General features: G+C 40.2%; 1 protein-coding gene across 1 annotated transcript in view; it reads right to left on the bottom strand.

Annotated features, from left to right (window-relative positions):
* The window catches only part of ZBTB20 (zinc finger and BTB domain containing 20), a 27,657-nt gene extending 10,895 nt beyond the window's left edge, over positions 1–16,762 (bottom strand). The window contains exon 1 of the mRNA XM_010187712.1: positions 16,534–16,762. Within this exon, the coding sequence (XP_010186014.1) occupies positions 16,534–16,762 (229 nt within the window). The remainder of the gene's footprint in view (positions 1–16,533) is intronic.
* Positions 16,763–17,156: the final 394 nt, after the last annotated feature.

A 17,156-nucleotide genomic window follows, 5' to 3' on the forward strand; every position in this document is an offset into this window, starting at 1 on the left:
CGTGCTGTGAAATTCAAGTGGTCTTTGTTAAGTGCCCCCCCGCCCCCCCCCCCGTTTTGTCCAGTAAACATGATGTAGAGATCCCAATGGACTTATTCTGAGAAACTCCTGTAAAATGGTTTTGTCCCCTTTCTTCGAAGGAAGTTCTGATTGGAGGGGTATTCACAAACCATATAGGAAAGAATGGGTGTGAAAATGCAAAGGCCATTCTTACCCAGATGGGCAATGAATAGGAGTTTGCCAGTTCAAAAAAAAAAAAAAAGGAAGAAAAAAGCAGAAAAAAAAAAGAAAATAAAAGAAGCCCAGACAACTGCACAGATTATGCACATTTGCAATCCTCCTGGGATGCAATTTGAAGCTGGCATGGCATAAAGGTGAAACATATTACTGTGCAACTTTGAAAAAAGCTCCGTTTGCCCATATGCAAATGTACCGATTAAACTGTCAGGCTATTCACAGAAACATGCATGGAATTCATCCTCAGCTAGTAAGAAGGAGCAATACATGGATGGGAAAGGAAAGAACTTTTGTTGTGTAATACATGACTGAGTGCTTAGATTAGTGTTTCCCTGAATCTCATCCACCCCTCCCGCTGACTTTTATGCTATGGGCATTCAAAGAAACTAGATTTTACCATGACAATAACAATGACAACCTCTCCAAGTACAGTACCAAAAGGGAGGGCAATGGCAGAAGGAAACAGCAGGCAGTGGACTCCTGGAAGACGCTATAGAAAATGTGGAAATGCAGCAGCAAGGTACATCAAGCATGACTTGAAGGCAGCTTCCTATTTGCTAAAGCTACCATACACACACCTACATAAAGCTAGCTTGCAAACATGATTTTTTGGTTTCTCAAAAACATAAAAAAATGATCTCAGCAAATACCTGATGAGCTACAAAGATGTATGGAACACTGAAGACTGCAGGTCACACACAAATGGCTATGCTGAACAGTTTAAAATGTATTCAGTGAGGGTTCTTTTTTGTATAGCCACTAGATGTCCCCTTCTGCAAAGCCAAAGCTTACAGCTTATTGCTCATAACTGAAAGTTATCACAAAATTTGATTTTCTCTAGTGTCCTTTAAAATCACAGAATCTCAGATCTCATTGCACAGTAATGACTACCATTTCTAGAAACACAATGATGATGAAACCACCACAGCTCCTGTAACTCGGCAGTAGCTCAGTGCAGAGCCTTCACCTGTAGCAAAACTGCCTAGGATGCTGGAATCCAAGCTCTTTTCAGAAACTTTCTGTGTGGTCTTTCACAGGAATAACTAGCAGAGTAAACCCCAAAGGCTCTGTCTTGCTTTCATACTTATCGGGCAAAGAGAATAATCATCTTACATCCTTGAGAATTGGTAGGCTTGCTGAGACATATAACAGATTGAAGTTTTGCCTCAATTTTCTGCAGCTGCATTTAGAAAATTGTTCAGTAACCCATCTCACTTGGACAAGATTAACTAGAACTAGCTTGATATTGTTGTCTAGTTTATTCTTCTGACAAGCTTCTCAGGCCTCGTTTTGAGAAGAATACACACTTCGTGGTTTAGGGCTGGGCTGGCCACTAAATCCTGGACAGAAGATCTCTATTAACCCCTCTCCCCTCCCCAGAAGGGAAGAGGAAGAGAGTAAGGGAGAGAGACTTTACAGGTTGGAAAATAAAACTAACAGATTTAATGAAACAGTAATACTAATGCTACAGAAGAATAATGCAAATAGGCAAAACAATAGAATATATACAAATATGTACAAATATATATATGAAACAAATATAAAATCCCATCCCCTTCCCCCGCAGTGATGATTACGTCACCAGAGGCTCTGCGGGGCAGGGCACTGGAAAAGTCCCAGTCTGGACCCAGCAGCAGGTGGCAGCAGGATGCAGGAACTGGATTCAGGAACACACGGATCAGGATTGGAGGCAGATGAACTAGCAGGGTTCTGCTCGGACTGCAGAAGGCAGGATCGAGAAGGGAAGGGGCCGAGACGGAAGGGTCGAGACCCTCGTGATCCCTCAGCCCTATACTGAGTATGACGTATGTGGGATGGAATACCTAGTTGGTCAGTTTTGGGTCCGTTCCTCCCCACAGGTGCAGATACGGCACCCGTGGTGAGACAGTAGCCTTGTGATGTTTACATAACATACAAGCCATATCACTTATAGAAGAACACACTGTCTGGAAAAACAAGCCGCTAGTTTCAGCAAGTTCAGCCACTTAGAAGAGACTGAGCTGAAAAGTAAAATTGCTAAATAGAAAGTTAGTTCTATTTAGCTCAAACCAGGACACAGTAGAAAAGTTGGAGTTGATATAGCCTTGTATAGAATATTTTATCTTTATATTCTTAAGAGCAAAATGACAAGTGCCTCCCTAGGTGGGAGAACACCCTGGGGTAAGACAAAGATATTTAAGTGAGGATTTGTAGCCTGCCTTCCTGCTTTTGGAGCTGTTTCTCTGTGCATCTGTAATCCAGCCACAAGTTCCTAGTGCTGTAAGGGGCCTCAGACAAGAACTCACTCAAGGACATGATTTTTGTAACTGTGACTAATACATCCTAGCACACTGACACATCCCAGCACACTGATACATCCCAGCACATTCTGAAGGACTACAGATAAACCAGCGGAACAATGGCTGAAACCAAGATAAGTAAGCTGAGGAAAAGTTGCGGGGTCAGGAAAGACACTATATGGGATAAGGTCTCCCAGAAGAAAGAGTTCATGGAAAGAACAGCAAGAGTGACTCTTCAGAACCACAAGGCACCACCAGAGATCACCAAAGAACCGCTTGGACGCAAGCACAGTTCGATCTGAGTATGATTCAGCAGATAATGAAATATAATTATATTTAAATTGCTACCAATCACTGTAACTCAGATTACGCAATCCTGAAATTTTTGTATATAAATATGCCAAGAAAAGCGCCAGTAGTCATGTGAGCTTGGATGGAATAAATAATGCCCTTTGCACTTGATGTTGAATAAAAAATGTCTGCTCCTTAATGCTACATTGGTGTCGAGAGGTTTTTCTATTCCCGATTTTGGTGACACTAGGAACACCACAAACCTAAGTAACCTGCTGCTGCTGAAGACAAGCATCTGCTCCTTACTCTCCTTCTCCACTATATGTGGTTTTGAAAAATCTCTAATCCTTGGGCTCTATATCAAGTGTTGGATGACCACAGCCTCCTGGCTGTATCTAAAAGATGCATTAGGTTCTTCAGACAGTCATCCAGTCTACTCCTTTTTCTCGTGGTTGGGAACAATTTATCAACACTATCTCTTCAGAAGTTTGTCTAACATGTTCACAAAAACCAACAATGTGGGGGATTTCCACTCTCTCCGCAGACAGTCTGTCTACTACCTTTACAGCAAGAAAGTTTTCCTAGTATTTGACTTTGAAAACAATTACTCATCCTTTTCTCCAGCAGACACAGAGAACTATTGACCACTTTCCTTTTTATAACACTCTGTCATATAATGGAAGCTGCCTCATTTTTTCTTTAGACTTATCTTTTCTAGAATATACAAACTCAGGTCTCATAATCACCCTCACTGGTTATATGTGCTCTCCTCATTCTTATCTTCTTCCGTCTTCTATCCAGCTTGTCCTTCTTTCACTTAAAATGCAGTGCCATAAAGTGGATCAAGTACTCTAGCTGAGTGAGGTGAATGAAACAGTTGCTTGAGACACTTCATGTATGATGCTCATTAAAGACCTTACAGAATAAATAAATCCAAGCAAACAAAGCTCTGTTATCAAAAGAAAACTCTACACATCTTCCTTGAGAAAGGCATGCCTCAATAAAGAATCCTTAATTTGGAATGAAAATCTCAACTCTTGCATAAACATGCATTTCCATCACAATATATGAAAGCTACTGTAGCCCCACAGTTTTCATAGAAAGTTTTCTCATTTCCATACATTAGTGTCTCCTGTTCCAAATTTAACACCACAAACATGGGTGCTTACTTCAGCTCAAATGTGATGAATTTTTATTTTCTGTTGTTCTCCAGTTAGCTACTCTAAAATAAAACTGGATTAACAGAGCAAAAATTAATAACTAGTGTTTCCATATACAAAATGAGTTCTGCATCAGGTTCCAACTCTCTGGGACCATATTTAGTAGAGCAACATTTCCTCCACTCAAGCAAATGACTTGAATTCAAATCCTGAAAACCTGGTGGTGGCTCTCTTCTCAGTATATTGCAACAATACTAGAGAGGCCCATTTAGCCAATCCTGCTCAGATTGATTATCCTGAATATTTGGCCTCATTCTGAACTGGGGCCTGCAAGAGGAAAAGCTTGTATGGAGTTTCAGAAACAGAGAAGAACATTTGTATCCTCAGCAGGAGATCTGACCAGGAGCAGCCCTTGCTTTCTGTTGCTTTAAAGGTTTGCTGGAGTTTTCACCCAATCATCTGCTTGAACATCTTGAAAATCAGTATCTCCTTCTATAATATCTATCCAAAACAAACAGCAGATGACACTACACGAATTGCCCTAACCCTACCAGATTGTTGTTAGAATCAAAATATGTAGCAGTCTACATTTAACAGGAAGTACTGTATTTTTACCAGCACAACATCTATTAATGTGTCAGTAATACGCTCTATGGAGGAAAGAATCACTGGGTTCTGAAAGCTGTCAAACTTCTCTAAATTTCATAGTTTATTTGAAAGACAGAAATGCATGCACACACAAACACAACCTTATTCTCCAAGCAGTAAACTTATTGGGTAGATGCTAATAAGACAGAGATTGCTTAAACTTTGTACAGGAGACAGGGATTTTCTGCAGACTAGAGAATGTTCAGCTAATTTAATATGGACAATTTATTCAGTTAATTGTCCTGTCCTTTTTAGCATCTACCTAATGATGAGATATCCATTTTAGATAATGCTGAAGACTAGACTAAACCATAGGTTTTCTGCACATAAAATTGCTTTTATACCCAGTGGGCATAAATCCCCAATGTCAAGTATAAAAGCCTCTATTTCAGCCTATACTCCTGGAGTGCACACCAAATCACCTTCTTATGCTTCGCCTGAAAGATTGCGGGAGGAGTCTGTCAGCTCTACAGTCTGCAGGGTAGCAATGTTTGTGACTGTTTGCTTCACATGTAGAACAGGGACAGCATCACGCACCCAATTTTGCAGAAGGACTGCCTGCCTTAATTAGCCTTAACATTTTTTTCTGCATTCCTTAGATAAAGAGCAGCTCAGAAAGATCAAGAAGTTACTCTATAGGTCTCTTCAGACTTTGTTCTCCAGGTTTACAAAAATGAAGCTTTCCTCTCACATTACTTTAGTGGCTTGACTCCTTTATAGGTCTTTATGATGAGTATCCTACTTACAACTGTAAAACACCTGGTAAAAACTAGCTCCAATTCACAGCAGTTTGGTGACCAAGGGCTTCAAAGTGTTACAGCACCTATTTTTAAATGAAAGAAATATTCCATTTTTAGCCAGGTTATTTACTTCTCCCACTTTCACTCCAGTTTGTATTCTTGCTATTTTCTGAACTCCAAAGATACTTTAGAATAAAGCGGGTATACTCAAAAGCCACTTCTATTCCTAGGCACATATTTGGGGTCTAGTCCAATATACCTCCACTGTAAACACTGGCACTCATATACACACACTGTTTCTCTCAGTTCTTCTCTCAGCCCATGTCTGCAGACCCTCTGCTGCTACAGCCATGCCAACACATCCTCCTAGAATAGCCACAGAGTACATTGATGGGGAATGATTCTCCTGTAGGTATCACTGCACCTCCAAGCAACATTACATTAACAGAAGAACCGCCAAAGCTGTCATCGGAGCTGCATTAACAGGGATTTCAACAGGCTGGCCATATCATTACAGGGGTGTTAATTCCTGTGCCTCAGCCAGCTGTAGCCTATTTAAGTTAGCAAAAGACAGGATCACCAAACGGAATTTTAACGCTGTTTTTCAAAACTTAAAGGGAGAAAACTGTACAACTGCCCTCTTGCAATTGAAAACAGGGAAAACAATGTGGCCACATGATGGCACCATTTCCTAGGAAGAAGAACGAGGCTGCGCTCATCCCTTCAGCAGGGAATGTTTGACGCTGCGCATTGAGAACCGTTTCAACCGTGCCTGCTTCTTCCCAGAGAGCTCACTCACGAACCTGCCAAGCCCCAGCATGGTCCAACTGTTTTAACTGGCTGTAACTTTAAGGCAGTTTGGCTCTTTCAAAATCTATGTGCATCTATTGCTAGTTTTCCTTCACGGTGCCAAGTGCCGTGACTCAGAGCGCACGCTGCACTAGCGGACCTGCAGCGTGAGAGCCACTGAACAGGGGAGAGGTGAGATGGGCCGGCAGTGCTGCTGAAGTTACGGTGTGAACAATCCCCACTCAAAGAATGGAGGATGTTTCTTGTAAAAAAAACAAACCTAAACAAACCCAAAACCAAAACACAACAACAAAAAACTTTTTGGAAAATGCAGGCAAACAAGTTGATTTATTTTGCTATCCTATGGTCTTGATTAAAAGCTTCATATTAGTCATTAAGAATACTTTCACCTGCTTTAAGGGCTTGTGTTTAAATTCTAATAGCATATTTCAGACTGAATGCCCATAAGGAAAGTGGGTCATCTTGCTGTGGTGGACTGTATAAACTTACATCCTCTCTAAGAAGCATTGTTTGGGGAGGAGAAGGGGCTGGGGTTGGAGGTTAAGAGATGAGTCTGGAGGAGGAACGAATTAAAAGGATAATAGGTACAAATATATTAAAATATGTCTCCAAAAGAGACAATCGTTATTCCGTGAACTCTTTCACGTTTGCCCTTTACTGTCAGGATTTTTCCCCCAGGCAGAAAGACGAGGAAAAGCTTATCAGTTTGAGTGTGGTTAAATACAGTAAGCCTGAAAGCCTGTGGGCTTTGGTTAAAAGAATATAGATTAAAACTTCTTAAGATAATTACCTGTTTAGAAGGTTTCTCATCAAGCTAGAATCCTCTACAGAGAGTGTCTGTAGCAGTCTGTTAGGAAGAGGGTGCAGTCGGAAATGGCTGACTTTGGTGGGAGAGTTGCCACCTGTGGAAAAGCACAGCTTATACCTGCCATGTTTCCAGAGAAAGGCCTTTCAATGTAGGAGATTTTTATTCTGGTCACAGAACTACTGGTTGATGGGAGAAAGAAGGAATGGATGAAAAACTATAAATGCCAGTTCTCAGGGCTGGGGAAAGGATTCTTTTATGTCTTCCAGTGGCTGTGTCTCAGCCCAGAGTAGAGGAAAGTTATCATGTGAAAATGCTAAAGTTTATTTGGTTACTTCTTCCATTTATCTTCTTTATCTGTTAGTGAAAAAGTAATTGTTAACTAGTACAACTGGGTGCTTTGGTGAATATTTCAACTTAGAAGTATTGCAAGACAGATATTCATACTGTTTTAGACTATGCATTCTTTATTTTGACTTTATGGGAAGAGTGTTCAGGCCTGTTTATAATTCAGATTTAAATATCAGTGGGAAACAGCACATGCTCACATCAAAGATGCTGAAGGCCACAGGGAAAATTTCTGTCCTCAGTGAGACTCTGCAATCCCTGGGAGTAGACTTATTTCCAAAATCACCTACTTAGTTTTGATAGGAAGAGAAATGTACAGCAGAACTTTTTAATAAATGAAGGCGTACACAAAACCACAGCATTCATGGGTGGCTTGATACCATCAGATGGATCTGCAGCATTAAATGTACACTGTCAGTTCCAGTGCTTCCCCATTGGAACTGACAGTTCCCCCCCACCCCCCAGGGAAAAGGCCCAGGAATAACATGTATACACAAGTGTACAGACACCAACAGGTGATATTAATGCAGTGCATGAGAGTTATATCTCAGGTCTGCCTCCAGGCACATTCTACCCTCTACTCAGCCAAAAACTTAAGAGATAGCATCTGGGAGTTTTACTTTTGAATACAGGGCATATGCCCTGTTTTGAGATGCTGCATAGGAGCAGAGCACAAGGTATTTTCGTGAAAGTTGACACGGTTGCACACACAGGCATGAAGCTGTGGGGAGAAGTCCCTTGCTCTGTTTTTATTTCTTCTATCATACCCCTTTTCACATAAAAATTGCTACTTTGTGGTTTTTTCTCTATCTGTGTAACATCAATAAATTACACGTTATCACTCCTATCATCTAGTTATAAAGAGCCTTTCAAGATTTTTAATAGATGCACAATATTGCTACACTTACATTTTCACCGGTTAAGAACTCAAAAATAGCTGTTGTGAGATTACTCTTAATTTATACTACTTCTCTCTTGTGGGCTTTCAAGAAGAAGCATTTCACCACATGTCACAGATTGATACAGAGTATATATTGCGCATCCCAGCTGGGCAGAGATCCTTTCAATGTTTAACGTGACAAAGCTGGGATAAGTAGGGGTTCTCGGATTTGTTTATCCTTTTTTTCATAGGTGCAGTTAATTCCTCAAGGAGCTATTTGTGCTGACAGCATAACCAGAGATCTTGAATTCTCTTTGTATTCCAGTTCCTGAGTGGTAGATACATAAGACTAGATCTCATGTTGTTTTAGCCTTGTAAATGACTCCATGGACAATGAAAACAGGCACAGAAAACATAAATTAAAAGATGGCGCAATGGCATAGAAACAATAATAACTGGCGTCCTCAGGAACCCAAATGCACAGTGCCATCCTGAACATGCCACTGTGGTCCTCTGTGCACCAGCCTGTGAGGCAAATATCCTGATGCAAATGAAGGAGTTTAGCGGCACTCTGATGGCTTACAACTGGCTTTCACCTATGGAGTAGATCAAACACCACATTTCTTGTAGAAATACAATCATTTTTCCCCACAACATGCCCTAGCACACTTTACAAACATTAGTGGGCAGTATTAAACAGTATCTTGGTTTTACGTTTCAGGTTCTCTCCCAGTACCACATTAAGGCTTCACTTCAAAAACGTTTTGGATGAAAGACCTCTCTTTATTCAGTCGAGAACAATGCAAGAACTGTTGTGGTTTTCTCTCATTCGAATATTGCTCTGGCCCTACCTTGTTCTAAAGTTACTTTGTGGGGGATCACTGCACAAGCATTACAGGGCTACTCTACCATAGGTAAACAAGAGAAAAGAGGAGAAAGTGACTATGGAAGCTTAGATGAAAAGAGTAAAAAGCTCCAGAGCTAGGCAGATCACAGTGGTGTAAAGGAACAGAAGGTGACCAAGTCCATTTTTATATCTGTAACTTTGGATTGTGTAGTTGCAACAAACTAGGCAACTGATGCAACAGTTGATGTTTCTCAAAGCATGGAAGGCGTCTCCATGGCACACAAAGAACTAAGCAAGAGAGATGTAAGCACTGAGTTATGCAGGGTTTTAGCAACATGCTGTAGGACAAAAGGAGATGTAGATGTAGCTGCTTTAGTTTCCTTCAAGTAAAGAGTCACCTGTCAAACACTGGAAAATCTATTATGTTTGACTCTGTCACATGAAGTGTCCCTCTACAGACCATATTACAGAAATGGTACATTTGGTTTAGTCCTCTCACCTGACAGGGACAGAGGATATGGCAGCAGTAGCATGCAAGTGTAAGACATGAAATAACAGTGATTGGCATGATTATGTTTGACATTCTTCAAGCAGATAATATGAAGTGGTAGTTTTAGTATGTGCAACTTCAGGAGGAACAACTATTAAAAGGAAAAAAAAGAAGAGGAAGTTAGTCAGAAAGAGTCTGAAAGAAAAAGACAAGGAGTTAAGAACAGCAGGGAGGTAGCGTTAATAGTAATTTATTAGAGTCTAATATCCAAGAATGACAACAAAAAAATAAGTAGAAAATGCTACAATGGTTAAACAACAAGGTATAAGAGTTCATTAAAGCTGAAAATGTGTCCTTCCAAACATGGAAATCATGCCCAAGTGACACTAATAGAACTGAGCATGAACTGCAGCAGGCTAGATGTAAAACAAAGATTAGGTAGAGTGAAGAGGAAATTCAAATTAAAAAACCACTGAAGTTATAAAGACAAAAGCTTACAGCGTAATGACCGGTACCTAACAAGTGGATTGATACATTTAGTAGCCAAGTAGTAGACTCGGTGAGTTAGCTACGCTACTGATCTATAAAAGCAGGAAAGGTTACAGAAATTCTGCAGTGGCATTGACATTACTGCCGTAATTTTCAGAATGGAGAATGATGGAGCTAGCTCAAGGGGAGGAACAGGAAAGCACTGTTCTAGAGACTGTTATTAAAAACCAAACAACCAAAAAAATCCCAAACAACTTAAGAGTACTAGGACATGTTAATACATTGAGCAGTGATAGATGGTTGTACAGTATTCATCAATCACTCGATTAATGAGTGAAGCGGTTGAAACACTCATCCAATATATAAAGGAAGGATTAACTAGAAGACTCACAACTTCAAGAACGGTAATAAGAACCTATGGCAGGCAGACTCTGAAGACAGGAACAGGTAAACTCAGAATCAGACTGCAGAAAACTTACTGGACAGTTACAGTATGTCTCAGCGGCTGCAGCATGTCTTACAAACAGAAATATAATAGTATTAACTCAGTCACCTCAAAATCTCAAGAATGGAAGCTATGGAATTGTAAAGAGCAGTAAGACTTCTTATCCTTCTTCCTGGTACTCAGAAAGAGCAGATACACTGGGGACGTATCTTCAGGTTCTCCCCTAAAACCATGAAAGAGAGAAATTTGCATGGCTGTTTTAAACCAAAGCTGAAATTATGCATGTTTATCACTGAGAGTTGCCTAAACAGAGAGCAGCAAGAAAAACACTGAGTACCACAAGAATTGACATCAAGCATCAACTAGCATCACCAGAGTAATGAAATACGAGAGTCAACATTTAGGATAATTAGACAAATTTTCAAAAGTGTCTATAAGGTATAAATGTAAGTGATTCATGCATCAGTGAAACTTAGGCTTCAAAGTCACACAGTTGCTTCTGAAAACATACTCACTGACTTCATAACTGAAGTACCATATGCTATTAGTCATTTCTCATGAGAAGAAAAGCCCAAGAGACCAACCTGACAAAACTTACTTAGTGTACTGATTAGGAATATAGAGACCAGTTCCTATCAGTAGTACAACATTTTACACCGCCAGTTCTTCAGTGTATTGCACTGGCGTTTTCAACAGAGGCAGGGCAAGCTCAGCTGATAGTTTTACTTACCTGTACTTGTAGTTACTACAATTCAAGCAACATATATCTGCTTCTATGAAAACACAAGCCATTCCTGGCTGATTATTTCTTTGACAATCTTATAAACAGAAATATAAACCTACAGGACACAGAAACCACTTGTGACTGTTAAAAAGAGAAGCATTTACTAAACAAAATTTCAAATATTCTGCAAGATGAAAGTATAGCTGTGTCATGACATCAGTATCTGCGAACTATGAATGTCCTTGCTTTCAGTTTAGCTTGCTACAGAAAAGGCCTGTACCATTATTATTACATCATCTAAAATAGATATCTAAACATACATTATTTCTTAGGTCACCAAAACCAACCTAAAAATATTCCTCATTAGCTAACACATACCATACCTAGATTAGCAAAAATACAGATGAAAGTACTATTGACATACTTCCTGCCTCTGAAAACAAGGACGCTGGTAGAATCAGGGCTCCCCTCCTCCCCTCTGAGAGTGGAGATCATTTGAAAGCTCCAGAGCAGTTCCTTGGGAATCAGAGCCACAAATTTCCAGAAGCAAAGGGAAGACCATAAGGGCATGTTACCCTTCTCTTCCTGCCACAGAACCTCAAAGAGAAACACAGGAAACCTAAAACATAAAGATGAGGCCAAACCACCTTCAGAACCACCTAGCCTCAATATTAGCCCCAGGGAAATAAGACGTTGATGCATGGGAAGGGAATGGTGGGTCCCTCTGACTCCTCAAGAAAATGAAAACCCAGAGTTTCCACATGCACTCTCAATGCTCTGTGGAGTTCAGGAACCTTGTGAGATTCCCTCTCTGCATTTCCCCATTATGCTGGAAGGCTATCAAGCTATAAAAATCAGAATTTAGAAGGAGAAAAAGAAAACAAACTGCCTTAAAGTTCCCATCCTGTGAAAGCTAAAAAATGCTGGAATTGGACCAAGTCAGCCACTTGAGCACGTATGGACAAAGGGTTCAGATGTGGTCCATCACCAGCAGTGTTTATAAAGTGCACTCTACTTAATACATACAAACTCCCTGTTCCCTTACTAAAACAGAACTTTAGAAAGTCCTCCTCTATCTCAATGTCTTGCTAATGATGGTTTCACAGATTTTTCAAAAACTATCCATGCCTCACCTTCCTTCTCAACTTTCACTCCCTATCAGAATCTCAGGTCTCTGCAAGAATTCTGTGTTCTCTAAAATCATACAAATTTGCTTCAGCAGTTTTTCCAATGATTGTCCAGCCTGCCTCTCAGTCTCATGGAAACTCTTTGCAAAGATGTTGCTTTTCCCTTGTCTGGAATAAATTCCTTCACAGATGGACCATCCAATGTCTAAGAATAACTCTTTTAACTATCAATAGAGACAAAGAGATTTCAGTTGCACTGTTCCTCTGGGATTCCTTTGAGTTTGGGCACATCTGTTAAGATGCATACATCAGAGCTTGAATGAAGTTTTTGTCTGATTGTATCTCTGAGAACTCGTGAAAGTTTCTGCCAAAATGATCGTATCTTCTGGCACTTGCAAAACATGTATAGTTATAGAAGGCCTCCTAAAGTAAGTGGCCGATACAGGCCAAAACAGTTTAAATACAGCCAAATCTTGATGACTTCCTTCTCTCTCAGCAAAATCTTTAGAAGCTTTACATAAGGCAGTTCAGCCTTCAAATTAAGACCCTACCAACTTCACCCATTCTCTATCCATAAGCAAGAAAGTATGTGGAAAACCACAAATAGCCTCAATCTCACATGCTTTCCTTTGCTCCTTTGTAACCTTTCCAGAACCTGTGCCTCCATGCTTGTCCTTCTAGCTTTTTGCACAAACACCTTTCTTCTGGGTAAGCAGCTCTATCTGTTTGTGACAGCTGAGTAGCTAGAGATATAACTCATTTGGAGCTCTATCAGCTCACTCTATGACTTAATTCCAAATTAATTCAAAGTGGTGCTTTTTATCTGCCAAGCCCTACATGAAAACAGTTACCTCAGGAAGCATCTCTTCCTCTAGCTTGTTCCTCCACTTGCATTGCATGAGCTAGCATTTCCCAAGACTGAAAAAGATGGGAAGTGGACACAAAGCATCCTAGGTTCTGGATTTTGCTTCAAGGATTCATATGAGTTGAAAATACAATGTTCAGACTCAAAAATCTAGGACCCAGTCCCACCAGGGTCAGAAGTAATGCAATTTTATTGGGAATAAGTGACAACAGAAACAGGATGTAGAATGTACTACACTATAGAATTAAGCCGTAAATAAAGTTGTACACTTTACACTGAATTTTTTTCTAAGTACTTGTTTCAGTAAGACTGGCATTCAGACTATTGCTTAGGCTTTCTTCACCTCTGCCTTTTACAGCTGAGGAGCAGATGGCTATCATAGAGTTCTTATTTCCCATGCTTGGAAAAAGTATTTTGATCTGAATCATCACCCTGATTTTTTAAAGTAGATTGGCTTCTAAATATTTCTTATAATAAATATGTGGTGGTGTTTTCTGCCAAGCACTGTGCATGCAAAATGGTCAGTGAAGATTTCAAACTGATTTGAATAGGTGGCCCATAAAATCCAAGTCTTTTTTCCATGTACATGAATAAGGGCTTATGGAACCATCTGTACACCAGTACATTTTTCCAAGAACTGATATACCCTACCATGCTGAGTCTTTCTGGGTGTTTCTGACATTTTCAATGAAAATACCTTTCAAACTTCCTGTCTAATCCTAGTTTTGAAGTACTTTTAAATTATTTACCATACATTAGAAAGCTCCCCACCAGAATGAAGAATGACCTTTGAAAATTAAATATAATCTGCCCAGTTTTGAGGGTAGAGGTACTATGGTAGTCTGGGCAAGGGAGGAGAAGCAATGTTTAGAAGGACGAGAAGGACAGGAGGTGCTGCTGGCCCAAAGAAGTAAAGCATCATCACAGGTCCAAAAGCTGAGAGGAAAAAAAGATATGGCAATGTAGCTCTGAGAGGAGGAGAAAAGAAGGACAAAGGGAGGGATTCTAAGGTAAGGAGAAAGAATCAGTCCAAAAGGCAGGAGAGGCAAGAGGTAAGGAGGAATTTGTAATGACAATGATGGCCATTTTTAAATGGTGTGCACCACAAATATTAATCTCTTGGGTCAATGATTGTATTCCAGCACTAAGGATTGAGGCAACACTAAAAAAATACCATATAGGAGATAGCTACAGTACATATGCAGTAAATATTCACCATGCCTTGGTTTTAATTCATGTGAGAAACTGACATTGCTATTTTCCAAGTGTGTGCCAAACACTAATTATATGTATACCGCCCCAAACAAATGCAGCTTGATAAAGGCTATAACCCATTATAAAGAATGGGAGTTCTTTCATTGGTTTCAAAGCACATGGAATCATCTAACAGAGATCAACACCACAAGATATCTTACCGTTTCTTGAATTTTTGCAGGACTCTTAACTGTATTTTGGGAATCAAATTTTAACAATTCCTGAGCGAGGATAATATTAACGCTAAAAATAGTATTAAACTTCTTTTCCGGAAAAAAAAAGCAAACAAACAAAAAATAACTTCAGGGTGAAAGGAGCATTTAACCTGGGCTTGCAGTTTATTCATATTGGTAGTGTGAATTTAGTAGGAATGGAAGGTGATCTAGGGACAGTAAATACTTTGGGGTCTAAAAGACACTGTCCACAGAACAGGTAGAGCACGAAAAGCTGCAAGCTCCACCTCCCCCAACTGCCCTCTGCCAGTATTCTTCACCCCCGAACTTGGTCACCTCAGAAACCAAAAGCGTGAGTTCATTCTCCAAGTTCCTTACAATCTCTGCTGGCCTCTGTCCTAAGGTTGCTTTCACGGGTTTCCATTTGTTCTGTCAAAAAACATCAGTGTGAGGTTTCAAATCCCATTTACTAATGAACCCTTTCATCTTTGTGAATGGGATAAAGAGATTCCTTGTTTGGAAATAAGGATTATTTTTTCATGTTTTTCTGTTCATTTTTTGTATCTTTTCACAAGGCTTTTGTTTTCAGAAAACATTACAAGATAAAAACTGTACCCCAGTTTTAACAAAGAGCCTGACATCTTCAATTCGAAGAGAATTCTTGTATATACTAAATTGCATACTGCCTGCTGCTCAATTGTTTCACATCTCTTTCTTCTGTCCTAATCACCAGGTGAGATTTAGGAAAGTCTCCACAATGTTTTTACCAGCTCTATTAAAATCAAGATCTCTAGAAGCAGCTCATAATGAATAAAGTCAGAAGCCAACAGGAATGAATTGCAGCTAAAGTGATTTTCATAGTGATGATCCCTATAACCTGGCTGCTTCCAAGCCTGGCCCTGAGGCAGAATTTTAAAAAGAAAAGGATATACATACTTTTTAATCTGATTTTTTATTGTCATGCCCTGATTTTTTTTTATAGGCCTTTGCAAAGTCTGGTTGGGTTCTAAGCTCTTGAAATCTGGTGTCGTCATCTTTCTTTCTCCTTTTTTCCCCCTTGTAAATTTTACAACGTCCTAAAACTAGTGAATGATGAGGATCACATCACCCTGCGCATTCTTGCCCAGAAGACTTCCAGGCAAGGACCACTGTGAAATGATTATGTTTTGAAGAGCTGACAGGGTAAGTTCTGACTTTCCAAAATCCAGTTTTAATAAATCCCTCCCTTATTTTTGCAGTTTTTGGCAAAATGGAAAAGAACATTTTTAAAAGCGCAGTTAACTCACACTGAGTAATCTGAAGATGAATGCACTCAGAACAAGGACCTTAAACTGGTACAACCACACAGGTCTACAAAGGTTTTTCAGACTCTCACAGACTGATCCTCTCCAGAAAACACTCCCCCTTTCTTGGTGGAAATCCTTTCCATTTCTGAGTGTTAAGAGCCAGACACTTGTTTTTCCCCATTGCAATATAGCACTGGCTAAAAATCCCCACCAGTAGATATGCTTGGGTAATGAGAAGCATGCGACTACCTGGAGAGGAATAACTACAGCTCTAGTTGGAAAGAGGCACACTTGAGGGGTCTTTCCTTTTTAATTTGTAGGAAGCAACAACCTGAACCAACAACATGCTCTCAGCCTCCTCCGGCTGATTGCATTATCACGATCTGAACATAAAATGCTCTGTTTCAGTGGTATTTCTCAAAGAAGGAAAAACTATTGTATGCACAATACAGGGATATGTAGGTCTATATTGTAGGCACATAGCAGGCACTCATTGCTGCAGGTGACTCCATCAGTACTCTGAAGTCCTGCTTGTGCCATTATGGAAAGAGCATCCAACTGGAAAACCTGGTCTGCAGTAAGGAGTGTGTTTTTAAGAACCCCGGCACAACCTAGCAGCACATTGGTGTACTCACAATCAGATGACCCTGTGTGTGCGTGCAGGTTTGTTGGTGAATGTGGTGAGTGGATGAGGGCCGGGCTCAGAGACAGAACAGCTTCAAGGTTCAGGCAGGGAAGGCCCGGCTTGGCGCTGCATGCACCCGTCTGAGTAATCTCATTCTCCTCAGATGCCTTCTGGTTTTCAGCTGTCTTGGGTTTCTTCCTGAAAATAAACAAAGAGACCTTTGAAGAGACTGACTGCATATTTGGGAAAAGGCATTTTTAGAATCTGTTAAAGATAACTTTCTTCGCCCCCACTATACCCCTCTCTCCTCTCTTCTCCCTTACAGGGAGCGGGGCAGAAAAGACTCTCCTCCATGCTTCTTGTTTGGAAACAAGCTGCTCCTTGTTTTGACTCTGATGCAATGGCCCTGAGACTGTGTTACAGCAAATAGGCCAAGCATGAAGCTCCTCATTCTGCCCCTACCGATGACATATAAAATGAAACTCATCCCAGTGGTTTAGACAGCCGGAACTCCATTTGACTAATATTAACCAAGGCTGTAGCACTCTGAATAGAGAGAGTTATACAGAAATGCAATAGATTTGTCTGAAAAGCAAACAAATATGCAAGTTTCCAGTTCAAAACAAATCAGCT

The sequence above is a fragment of the Mesitornis unicolor genome, unplaced genomic scaffold, assembly GCF_000695765.1.
Source record: "Mesitornis unicolor isolate BGI_N332 unplaced genomic scaffold, ASM69576v1 scaffold4837, whole genome shotgun sequence".
Taxonomy (NCBI): Eukaryota; Metazoa; Chordata; class Aves; order Mesitornithiformes; family Mesitornithidae; genus Mesitornis; species Mesitornis unicolor.